Source organism: Ylistrum balloti, unplaced genomic scaffold (assembly GCF_031769215.1).
Source record: "Ylistrum balloti isolate Yb309-2 unplaced genomic scaffold, AGI_CSIRO_Ybal_v1 Utg370280, whole genome shotgun sequence".
Classification (NCBI taxonomy): domain Eukaryota; kingdom Metazoa; phylum Mollusca; class Bivalvia; order Pectinida; family Pectinidae; genus Ylistrum; species Ylistrum balloti.
This window is the reverse complement of record NW_026782215.1, coordinates 1,000,433-1,013,319: the sequence shown is the minus strand read 5'-3', so window position 1 is coordinate 1,013,319 and position 12,887 is coordinate 1,000,433. Positions and strand designations below refer to the sequence as shown.

General features: G+C 34.2%; 2 protein-coding genes across 2 annotated transcripts; one reads left to right on the top strand and one right to left on the bottom strand.

Moving 5' to 3' along the window:
• Positions 1 to 4,176: 4,176 nt before the first annotated feature.
• LOC132552830 (RAD52 motif-containing protein 1-like) lies at positions 4,177 to 8,707 on the bottom strand. Its single transcript, XM_060217021.1, has 6 exons — positions 8,603 to 8,707; positions 7,470 to 7,757; positions 6,339 to 6,455; positions 5,432 to 5,567; positions 4,762 to 4,949; positions 4,177 to 4,290 (listed from the first exon to the last, which is right to left on the bottom strand). Exons 1-6 carry the CDS (start codon positions 8,705 to 8,707, stop codon positions 4,177 to 4,179), a joined length of 948 nt encoding a protein of 315 aa, XP_060073004.1.
• A 258-nt stretch (positions 8,708 to 8,965) lies between these two features.
• Positions 8,966 to 12,069, top strand: LOC132552825 (protein N-lysine methyltransferase METTL21D-like). Its single transcript, XM_060217017.1, has 4 exons — positions 8,966 to 9,204; positions 10,692 to 10,869; positions 11,445 to 11,564; positions 11,933 to 12,069. Exons 1-4 carry the CDS (start codon positions 8,966 to 8,968, stop codon positions 12,050 to 12,052), a joined length of 657 nt encoding a protein of 218 aa, XP_060073000.1. The 3' UTR covers positions 12,053 to 12,069.
• The last annotated feature ends 818 nt before the right edge of the window (positions 12,070 to 12,887 follow it).

Below are 12,887 nucleotides of genomic sequence, written 5' to 3'. Positions count from 1 at the left end.
CAAGCAGAATTGAAATTATTCGTATTATATATATTACAGGACCAACAGCAACAGTTTAGAACTTAGGTGACTGTTAAGGTCCTTGGGTCTTTTGTTTGTTTTTCATTTTTAAAGAAATCATACATAGAGAAGTCACATGTTTTAGGAAAATTAAAATAGAAGTGGTAAAATATTGATGTCGTTTTGGTATAAAATGTTATAACCAGGTACATTTAAATTATATTATATAGTATGAAACATGGTGGAATAAATTGTTTGAAATCAGAATGCCATACTAACATGTGTGATAATGTGTAAATGAAATATTTGATGTACATTTCTTGTATGTGCTTGGGAGTGGATTTTATTACAAATGTGAAGTGCTCATTAAATCTATTTTTGTTACAAAAAGGTGTTGCATCATTTTTTTGTACATAAATTTGGAAATTTACTGATGACATAAAACTATGAATGAACTTCTGTAACAGCAGGAATCATAGATTTACAAATATTTCCAAATATAAATATCAAAACAAAGAATAACATATTTTGTTAAATTAGAAGGAATTTTTGGGCCATTTCATCTTTTCACCAAACTTTGAACTACCTGTTTCATTAATTTTGAATACTTTTCTGATGATATAAGAAAAGCATTTATTTTTCTTAACATTCATGATTCTCATAAGTTACAAACTGAAATCTGTACGTTAACATTTGAATATTCAGTCAAAATTTTGTCAGTTTTAAGTTTTCTATTGTTATTTCTTGATAAAGTTTTAGCTGTGTAATTCTCAAATTTCATATGTATGGAATCCATGAACCTTAATTTTGCATTGATGATTTGACAATTTTGTGGCTAATCAGAAAAAACAAAATAGATGAAAGACAGCCTCCTAGGATTTTGGCTGTTAGAGTTTGTTACTGCAATTTCTTGAAAATTTCTGGATGGATCCTTTGCAGATTTTATCAGTTGGCACCTCTTGGTTCTCTATTTTGCATATTTGATTTTTGTGGGGATCAAAAACAAGAGATAAGAAGGGAAACATTCCAACTTAAAAGTCCTGTGATGGTGGGTGCACAGTTCCCGCTGGAATCTTGTTTATAAAAAAAAATCCTGGTCAAATCATGCCATGCCATTTTGTTTAACAAATGTGACCCATGATACTGAAAAAGTGTCAAGCTTTGCAGACTTTTCAGTCTTCATCACAGTGAACTTTCAGCAAATTTGGTATAATGGCATTTTTTACCAGCCTTTGATTTTCCTCTGAAGATGGCATGGCATTTATCTAATAACCAAAAATAACCAAAATTTCATTTGAGAATGACTTACATTATACAAATCATAACACAACTGAAATCTATTATTTTAATTGTGACACCAAATCAGGAAATTTGTTGCTTGTGAAATGAACCTGTTATATAGTATCATGATATGTCTTGTTCATTCAGAAGTAATTTTGTTTTCTTCATAAATTTTATTCCTTTAATACTGAATATTGCTCAAAGCTATTTTTTTGACAAAATGCTTTTTGATCAAAGATGAATCTGGCTTCATCCAAGAAACCTTTTGGCAAAATATTACTCCTGACTAGAACTTTACTTTGCCAAATATCATAATCCTTCACTAACTGGTTCTTCAGAAGAAGTTGTTAAAAGAAAAGCTGATGGATGAAAGCTGTGTCCAGTGATCAGTTTCTGTACCCCTTTCAGGTCACAAGAACTACAAATGGTTGTGGATGCGACTCATACATTATAGGTGACAAGAACTATGTGTGGATGTACACTAGATGACAAGAACTACATGTGGATGTACACTATAGGTGACAAGAACTACATGTGGATGCACACTAGATGACAAGAACTACATATGGATGTACACTAGATGACAAGAACTACATGTGGATGTACACTAGATGACAAGAACTACATGTGGAAGTACACTAGATGACAAGAACTAAATGTGGATGTACACTATAGGTGACAAGAACTACATGTGGATGCACACTAGGTGACAAGAACTATGTGTGGATGTACACTATAGGTGACAAGAACTACATGTGGATGCACACTAGGTGACAAGAACTACATGTGGATGCACACTAGGTGACAAGAACTACATGTGGATGGAAACTATAGGAAATAAGAACTACATGTGGATGTAAACTATAGGTGACAAGAACTACATGTGGATGTACACTAGGTGACAAGAACTACATGTGGATGTACACCATAGGTGACAAGAACTACATGTGGATTCACACTAGGTGACAAGAACTATGTGTAGATGTACACTATAGGTGACAAGAACTACATGTGGATGCAAACTAGATGACAAGAACTACATATGGATGCACACTAGATGATAAGAACTACATGTGGATGTACACTAGATGACAAGAACTACATGTGGATGTACACTAGATGACAAGAACTACATGTCGATGTACACTAGGTGACAAGATCTATGTGTGGATGTACACTAAAGGTGACAAGAACTGCATGTGGATGTACACTTTAGGTGACAAGAACTACATGTGGATGTACACTAGATGACAAGAACTACATGTGGATGTACACTAGGTGACAAGAACTACATGTGGATGTACACTAGATGACAAGAACTACATGTGGATGTACACTTTAGGTGACAAGAACTACATGTGGATGTACACTAGATGACAAGAACTACATGTGAATGTACACTAGGTGACAAGATCTATGTGTGGATGTACACTTTAGGTGACAAGAACTACATGTGGATGTACACTAGATGACAAGAACTACATGTGGATGCACACTAGGTGACAAGAACTACATGTGGATGTACACTAGATGACAAGAACTACATGTGGATGTACACTATAGGCAACAAGAACTACATGTGGATGTACACTATAGGTGACAAGAACTACATGTGGATGTACACTAAAGGTGACAAGAACTACATGTGGATTCACACTAGGTGACAAGAACTATGTGTAGATGTACACTATAGGTGACAAGAACTGCATGTGGATGTACACTATAGATGACAAAAGAACTACATGTGGATGTACACTTTAGGTGACAAGAACTACATGTGGATGTACACTAGATGACAAGAACTACATGTGGATGTACACTAAAGGTGACAAGATCTATGTGTGGATGTACACTATAGGTGACAAGAACTACATGTGGATGTACACTAAAGGTGACAAGAACTACATGTGGATGTACACTAGATGACAAGAACTACATGTGGATGTACACTACATGTGGATGTACACTAAAGGTGACAAGAACTACATGTGGATGTACACTATAGATGACAAAAACTACATGTGGATGTACACTTTTGGGTGACAAGAACTGCATGTGGATGTACACTAAAGGTGATAAGAACTACATGTGGATGTACACTAGATGACAAGAACTACATGTGGATGTACACTATAGGTGACAAGAACTACATGTGGATGTACACTAGGTGACAAGAACTATGTGTGGATGTACACTATAGGTGACAAGAACTACATGTGGATGTACACTATAGGTGACAAGAACTACATGTGGATGTACACTATAGGTGACAAGAACTACATGTGGATATACGCTATAGGTGACAAGAACTACATGTGGATGTACACTAGGTGACAAGAACTATATGTGGATGTACACTATAGGTGACAAGAACTACATGTGGATGTACACTATAGGTGACAAGAACTACATGTGGATGTACACTGTAGGTGACAAGAACTACATGTGGATGCAGTATGATAAATCGTCAACTCCACAAACATGAAAATGCAAAATATTTATTGAAATATTAAATACAAAGGTATTGAAAATTTACAAATGTAAAGCCATTGATAACATTTTCAAATGATTAATGAAAATTTAACAAAAAATAGATAACAATGAACAGTTGAGTTGAGGTGCCCCATCATAATTTGTATTTGCAGACTTGATAAGTAATTTTGATCTTCATTGGACATAAATAACTTGCATGATATTGGCATTGGTTGTAATCAATCAAGTGACTTCAACTCTTTCACTGTGGAGGAATTTCAGTGAAATCAAGGAAATCATGCTGGTTGTTGACAATGACTTATTTAAAGTCACCTTTGGTTCACATCTTATTTTAAAGAATGGTTGTAGTTCTTTCTCCATAACTCCATGACAAAAGCTGATTCAAGAATGCCTTGACCTGATTTACATCTCGTCTTCCAACTGATGAAGAATATGAAGGTTGATGTCATCAATATTGTCCATATCAAAAGATATATTGTCTTGTTCTTCCTTTGGTTCCTCGTCTAATTCATTAACCTGTATGATAATTAATATGTCCATTACAAATTAAGGTTTAGCAAAGCATAATATAAGATATCAACACCAAATGCTTTTGGCTTTTAAGTCAGCATTGGAGAAGGTTTTATAACTTAAATTCAGTCACTCTCACACTTTCAACTAAATATGCGAACAGAAAAATGTGTGTCACAGTTACTTCCATGTTTGGATTTCTTCTTAGACAAATAAATCTTGTCAGTGAAAAGAAAATACAAGGTTACATTGAAACATATCAACTTCTAGCTGGCAGTTAGTTCCAATGCCTTATTTTGATGGACAGATGTGAAGGAATGTGTATACGGTTGTATGAATGGTTATGGGTGTCCTGGGATTTGGGTCTACATTATTGGTGAAGTGATTACAATGAAAAGTAATCATGGATTATAGATTGTGGATTTAAAACTGTGTGCATTATTTTTCATCCTACAAATACATGTAATTTTACTATACCTTTAAAACAGATTCTGCATTGGCTTGTTTTTGGGCCAGCAAGGCATCTGGTCTAGTGGTATCTATCTCTACAGAAACTTTGCCATTGTTCAGAACAATAAGAAGGACCCTGGAGAAAGCATCTTCCACAGCTCTCTGGTAGGATAGTTTCTTAGCCTTACAGACTGCCTTGGCCCTGCTTGTGGGATCTGAAGATACATATGACAGACGGTTAAAATGTGGAAGGGAGGTAACTCTGGTAACATTATTTTACAAAAGTTTTTTATCATTATTTCTTGCCATTTGTTTCTCTTCAGTACTTTAATCTTCCTGCAGACTTGTTCTGTCAGTTGTTCACTAACCTCTTTATAACTTGCTGTGCTTTATCAGCAAAATTTAAAGCACTATTTTACCCAGAGGCACTCTCAGTTTTTGGAAGGGTTATTGCTTTTTAATCATTTTGACTGAAGGTTTTTGTCTGTAGATCCCCTCATTTTTTTCACCGATTTCTTTTCAAACTTAGTAGACATGAAATTGTGCATAGGACAATAATTGTTTCTTCATTTCCTTTTTTTGTTTTCCTTCAGGTAAAACAATGTATTTGGCATGGTTAAAGATTATCTTGTACATGTAGTACTCCATGTTGTTATGAAATGGCACAGGGAGGGACCATCCTACATAATGAGATCACCTGTAGTGAGACAAGCCTCTTCCCAAGCCCCGAGACCAGCTGTACTTAAACCATGTACAGGAATGTCGAGTGTTACTACACACATAAACCTCAACCTTTTCAAGTCACCATCTTGCTCCTCTGAGTCACTATCAAGCTGCAATGGAAAAGAGGTATGCTTCTAAACATGTACTAAGAATAAATTCTTGTGACAGACAAGTATGGTTTGGCTTCAATCTAATACTTATTCTGTGTTGCTGGACCTTATTTTCAGAATTCATCTACACACTGATGCAAATATGCAGTCTATAAAACGATGACATGTGAAATCATTTGAAAACACTTTGCTCTTTCTCCTACTGCCAAATCATGTCTGTTTAATGTGAATTTATTTTATATACTGGTATGTTATATAAAATGGTGTTCCACTATATGTCATTAAATTTGGAAAAGTAAAAAGCAGGTTTTTTTTTCTAATAACAAAATTAGTGTGATTAAATTCTTACCTTGAATTAAAGTATTTTAGTCGTTTAAATGCACTTTATATCATGGAAATAATTTAAGGGATTCAAACCTGTTTTGGAATTTCTGTAAATCATGTATATTTCACCTGGGATTTATTTTTGTGTTAATACGCGAGGAGAGCCAAATGTGAATTCAAACCTTTTGCTGTATGTTACAAAAATGGATGGCATTCGTGTTGACTTGGTAATAGATATCACAGTATTGAAGAGTTCAGGTATCTAATAGCATATCATTTGTGAACTTAAAGTCATTTCTAAGTCAGTGTTAGGGAAATCGTGTACTTATGAGTATCCATATGTCTGAAGTGGAAACTTTGTGAAATAAAGTATTTCCAAAATCTGAGTAATTTTATAGTACTGAAGTCAAAACAATAAAAACAAACACATTTGGCATGTTACGGTACCAGTTTGACTGAAGTAGACCATCCGTTGAAGCCTATGTAGTGGTTTGCCAGTTCCTGACACTTAGTAAAGTGTAAAGATGCTCGAATCATCTCCTTCTTTCTCTTAGCTGTGGAAATCTGGAATATCACAATATTAGAATATACATGTAATGTTAAATTATTGAATAAGTGATACATGACACAATCATTTCATAAATGCACTCTAATATTACAGTGTACGGTTACCAATGTATAATATTAAGCATGTGTAGACAGACTTTGTGGGAAGCCTTCAAATATGAAAATTTTACATTCTGAATAAGCCATTGGTAATGTGTTACCACCCTGGTCTCCATTACAGGATCATTGTAATTGATTAGTTTGTAATTTTAAGCTTACTGAGTACATATGATGATCTATGTGTTTGTTACAGTAAGAGAGTTTAAAGCAGCATCCAAATAAAAAAACAAGAGAATCAATAAATTATACTGTTTCCCACCGAGTATGACATTATGTACCAAGAATGCACAGCAGATGAACCATTGCCCAAAGTGTAAAGTTCAAGTGACCAATAGTATAGAAGATAGATTAAGGAAAACCTTTTTTCTTGATTTAAATCCAATGTCAAAATGTGTGTCAGAGTGGCCTATATATACAATACATGGCACACTGCCTCACCAAGGTAAACTCATACTCTAAAAAAATAAAGTTCAAGTTAGTACTAGTGTAGGAGATTGCACTCCACACAAGAAACACAACATGACAAACAGAAAGAATGCAAAACGATGTTGCCCCGGTTCCCAGAATGGGACTAATTACACATGTAGGTCACAAATTTTAATTCATCTTCTGTACTTCATAACATAGTACATTGAAATCTTATCAGGAAGAACAGAAAGTGTGCAAAAGAGTTTTAAAGAGAGATTCTACTTAAATTCAATTATCCTTTGCAGGTACTTTTTTTACCTAACATCTCAAGAAATGTTGCATCAGCTTCTTTCACACTACAGATTTGTATGTTCAATAAAACGTCTTCAAATTTACCTGGTGTTTTATTTTTAAGATCAGCACAGAGTCTTAAGAAAATAACAGTCATACTGTAAGTATGTGTAGCATCCATGGGTCACAAACTGGTATAATAGAGGTACATACCTTACATTCATTCCCTTGAATAACAAGACGGCAATTTAAATCATCCTTTGCTCGTTTAGCACTCATTGCCAGATAAAATGTCACAAAAGCATAGTACCCATTTTGTTCTTTGTTATAATCAGGGGGTGTTGATTTTTCTTTGTCACTGTCAGCCGGTGCCTCCCTCTTTTGACTATTGAAAGGTGGAGTGTCTGGCTCAGACACGGGTCGGGATATTTTTATGCTAGCTGGACATAGACGTATACCATATACAGGGCCAAAGACTGTAAAGAGCTGATAGAACTTATCCTGTAAACATGCAAAAGACAAAAATGTTAAGAGACTTAATGACAATAATGTATGATCTGAAATTTTTGAGAATTCTGAATTATACAGGTACAATATACATTATGTTTAGCCTCATTGTAATGTAGTTATCTACTCCTAAAATGTGTAACTTAAGGACTGCTAGTTGTCTGATCTTTAGCGTTGTTATTGCACCAATTGTGACATATAAGCACTTGTGAAAATTATTTGACAGTATTCAGGACTGTCAGTATATGTATATATTACCGATAAACAATTACACCAATCACCTGATTTCATGTCTAGCAAGAAACTTCTGGTTCATCCATTGCGAATAGAATCATCAATACATTCATGTTTATAACAAATATTATGATATGAACCTTATAGATACAATGTAAATGTAGGACTCTAGGTTCTGGGTTTGATACCCAGCAGAGGGATTGAAATAAATGACCTCTGTTACATCGGTATCTATTCATATATGTATACTAGATTTTCTTAATGTGGGAGTAGTTGTACATGTATGTATGTTTGTTAATTGTAACAAATAATGACCTATGACCTCTGTTTATGTATTACACTTGTATCTGATATTTAACAAAGTTCATGGCTAATTATAGATGTTTCCTTGGATTATTCATTGCCAGAAATTAGTGCCAGTGTAGATCAGATTAGATATATAGGCTAATATAAAATCTCTAAGAATGATAAAAGCCTTGTGGCCCAGTAACAACGACAATACAACTTACATTTATTATGCAATATACAAACGTGTACGTACGTATTTGAAAGTGAAACTGAAAGCAAAATAAATCCAAGCATCTTTTAACATCTACACATCTTACTATTATCTCAGCTTCTTCCATCCATGGTATACCGGTAATATATAAATTCTTATTATTTCCTTCTGGACGAATGAACTCTAAAATTTCTAGTTCCAATCTTGACATGCTGAGAGTATCAACCACTTGCTTTGTACTTCCCTCTCATTTTTATATCTATAGTTAGTTTCAGAAAATCAACTAAAAATTCAAAAATCAAAATATCTATCATGTATAAAAAATTCACACTCATTAAACGAATAATAAATCTGTATTCAATTTCAATATATCATCGTGACTCATGTTGCATTCAATATTCCTTTATCAATTTTTAAAACAAGAATATATGGTGCAGACTATACATAACCGGAAGTTGATCTTTTCAATATGTCTGCGCCCATAGAAAACACATTCATTCGTGAATTAGAAATGAAAAATGGCCAAATCCTTAAAATACATCAGTTAGAAGTGGGTGATGTTGGTTGTGTAGTTTGGGATGCGGCGCTAGTGCTGTGTAAATACCTCGAAACTGCCGACTTCGACGGTGGAAATTCATGGCGCGGATTAGATGTTGTGGATGTGGGAGCCGGCACAGGTGTACTTGGTGTGTACGCTGCAGTTTACGGGTAAATAAATACTTGAAATAGATATCTACGTTAACCATTTGTTCCTTTTTAACACAACTCGGCTGACTGTGACTTCGTCGATTGCAAACTAGTAACGCGTGTGAAATAAACTGAAAATGGATTGTAAATGTCAAGTCAAAATGTGGCCGTACAGATCCGGAAAATCCAATGTCTGTTATAGTTAGTTTATTTTTACTTGTGTTCTGTGTTTCTCGTCCCAGGAACAGACAAAGTCATTTTGATACAGGCTTCTTTGTTGTAGCTGGTGCCAGTTACCTCACTAAATAGCATCTAGTACAGAAGTCTGAATTATTAGGATGTTTTATCCACTTTTTAATATGGGTCAGGAGTTCATCGGCTCCAGACTGATATAAAAAGTCAATAGAACGTCAAAATAATTTGGTCTGATAGTACAGGGGACATGTTGAATAAAATATAAAACAATTAGTCTGAAGTGTCTTTCCCAAGGACTCAATGACGACAGCATGGACTCGAGTTAAGGTTGACAGTGCCTTAACATCTTAATTACCAATACACTAACAGTAGTTTACTGTTTGTCAACCTTGTCCAGGCTCAAATAAATGGATATGTAATGAGCTGTTACAGTGTTTATCTTTACATTTTCATACTCCACAGAAATTTTCTGGAGAGCATATAGTTGCCTTTCTGCCCATTTGTCTGTCCTTTTCTTGTCCACAGTTAAGCAAGAATCATAAAAGTTGGTGTGTACATTAGTTACTCAAATTTCATGTCCATTGTACTGGATTCAAGGCCCACAACCCCTTATTTAGGGTTATTGCCCTTATTATAATTTTGTGTTTCAAGCATAACTTTGTTAACATATGGAAACTAGAATAATGAATGGTGTTGTATACATTGCTCATACTAAAATTATATGCATTAAACCAAAGAAAGGGCATGTAACTTCCTAATTGCAGAGTTGTCTTTTGTTAAGATTTGTCTCCAGGCCATAACTGTATCTTAAATTGATGCCTAGATTGAAACAAGATAGAACAAGATCTTAATGTGCTATAGTTATATAATATACCGTAAGAACCATTACTCCATAAGTCTAAAAAATTAATAATATTCCAGGTAAAATGCCATGTGGTGTTCACTAGATATCTCAGCTGTGATGGCCACATAGCAATGGAAACATCTCTAAGTAATCTTATCCAGAATAAACAACAAAACTGTATTTGGATGTTGAGAATCCTTTACCACATCTTTATGTTTATTATTATTATTTTTATAGTACCAAAAAAGTACATTTTTTAAAAACTGTTCCAAAGTCTAAAATCTTTGAACTCCCTCACAACTTACGAACTCTCCATTGTAACATGTCTTAACAGTAGGGTCATAAATAAGACCAAATACAAATTTCACGGAATAACCTGTAATAAATTTGTGTCAGGGATCATTCGTCAACCCCACTATATCTATTGCTTCTAATGTAGTAAATTCACTGTAACATTTTATCTTCATAGAGCTGATGTAACTGTCACAGATTTACCAGAGTTCCTGCCACTGATGAATCTGAACATCAACACCAACAAACATCACATAACAGGGACTGCTGTAGCCCAGTCCTTACAGTGGGGAGAAGAGTCACTGGAACGGACTGTTGACTATGTTCTCATGGCAGACTGTATCTACTATGAAAAAGTAGGATTCTCATGATAAGATTGAGTTTATCTTGTTGGGAAGTGATTGTAGGGTATTTTGTGTGGTTGACATTGGTTTGTTGTTAATATTAATTCACTTGAATAATAGCACACTTTAGAACATTCACAGGTACTTGACATTGTTCTAAAATCAACTGATATATGAAAATTGTAAAACAAGAAAATTAGTTTTGGGGCTTGTACACTTTCCTGTTTAGATTTGACTTTTCTTTTGATCTCTCCTTAATGGTTTCCTAGGCTTCAACATTTAGGCCCTTAGCATCACTGACAAGTCCTAGAAGGACAAAACAACTGTATGATGCAGTTTAATTCATTGTTTGCTTGACTGTATCTAACTCTTAACTATGTATTAAAAGGAGCTATTCACTTGTGTGTTTTTTGTACAATCTGCCAAATAGATACAGTACCTACTGGTACTTATAACTAACCTATTTGATCCATGTAGTCAAAAACATTTTTTCACCATGATAACAATTTCATTGCATTATTTTGATGTTTTCAATTTTTTTTTGGTCAAACTCTGTAAAGAATGTGTATCTATACTTATTTTTGCAGTCTCTTGGTCCATTAGTGGAAACTGTCTGTTCTCTCTGTTCAGACAAAACAGTTGTGTTATGTTGTTATGAGCAGAGAACCACAGGGAATAAACCCGAACTGGAGCGCAAGTTCTTAGAGGTAGGTTCTCAGGTTCATTACATTGTTAGAAGATAAAAGTTTTTTGACAAAGTTTGAATGCAATTAGCAAATGCCTTACACAGTATAGTTATATGATATCCCACTTCAGAATATTGTCGTTACCATGGGCAGAGTGTTTCATAAACACATCTTGCTCTTTCTGATATAGTAAATTTACCACTTACAAAGCCAAGTCCTTGTCTTGTCTGTATATTGCTGTAGGAATTACTTGCCATAATTCAAAGACCCATTGTAATAAATTTGACAAGTCACCAATAAGTTTACTATAACAAGTTATCAATCTTTCTGTGTCAAATGTTGTCATATCTACATATTTAATCGTAAAATTTTTAAATGTTTTGTTTCAGCTGATGTTGGAAGCATTTGATGTCGAAGACATTCCTTTAGAGAGACAAGATTCCCTTTTCCGTAGTGATGATATCCTTATCAAACGGTTTCAGAAAAAAAAGTCACATACAGAAACATGATGAACGTATGTTTTAGATTTTATATATGATGAATTTATTTTAATTTACAGTATATTTGATGTTATTTGCTGTTATGTTTTACAATAAAATATGTTATCGAAAAATTGATATTGAATATTTTGTTCGAAACAAAACAATTTGTAATTAAAGAGTGAGTCCAATGCAATTTTTTAAAAACAATTTTATGTGTCAACTCAGTATTATGATGTAACAAGAAATGTCAAATCATAATCGTGTAGCTCTACCAAAAATAAAATGTCTAACCACAATGCTACAGATGAAAACCGTGCTGTATGCGATTGACGGTAGGATCAAATATACAAAGGTAAAAGTTTCCAAGAGATCGTTTGAAACATGAGAATAGATTTTTGGGAACAACTATAAATGTTATTGAAAAAACGAACAACTTTTGAAATTATTCGAAAATTCTTAAATCAAAATATTGTTCAAGAAATTACTATTTTACTGTCATTACGGTTATAAATCGTTTCAACTTTGTATCGAAAATGAATCTGTCAAAGGACCTGATCTCCATGCAAGAGTAAAATTATTATCATTTTATCAGGAAACAACTAACAACAGCCACATCTAGAACAAAAATAGCCACACATCATGCCCCATTGAAGTCTTGTAGGGTTTATAGCGACATTAAGAAGGTTCAGTGATTGTTGGAAAGTGAATTGTCCTTTGTATAGGACCAGAATGATCACTTTGAGGGGAGGTCTCTTTGTGGTTCGTAGAGGATACCTCGCTGAACAATGTACACGAGTCCCGTCACATGCCATCCAGAGGTATTTGGCTATAGCGTCTTGCCCAAGAAACACAATGTCACAGG

Coding starts and splice junctions, on each gene's coding strand:
- LOC132552830 (XM_060217021.1), bottom strand. CDS start 8,707: ATGTCAAGATTGGAACTAGAAATTTTAGAGTTCATTCGTCCAGAAGGA. Junction 7,758..8,602: donor TGGAAGAAGCTGAGATAATA/GTAAGATGTGTA, acceptor GCATGTTTACAG/GATAAGTTCTATCAGCTCTT. Junction 4,291..4,761: donor ATGCAGAATCTGTTTTAAAG/GTATAGTAAAAT, acceptor ATTATCATACAG/GTTAATGAATTAGACGAGGA.
- LOC132552825 (XM_060217017.1), top strand. CDS start 8,966: ATGTCTGCGCCCATAGAAAACACATTCATTCGTGAATTAGAAATGAAA. Junction 9,205..10,691: donor GTGTACGCTGCAGTTTACGG/GTAAATAAATAC, acceptor TTATCTTCATAG/AGCTGATGTAACTGTCACAG. Junction 11,565..11,932: donor TGGAGCGCAAGTTCTTAGAG/GTAGGTTCTCAG, acceptor GTTTTGTTTCAG/CTGATGTTGGAAGCATTTGA.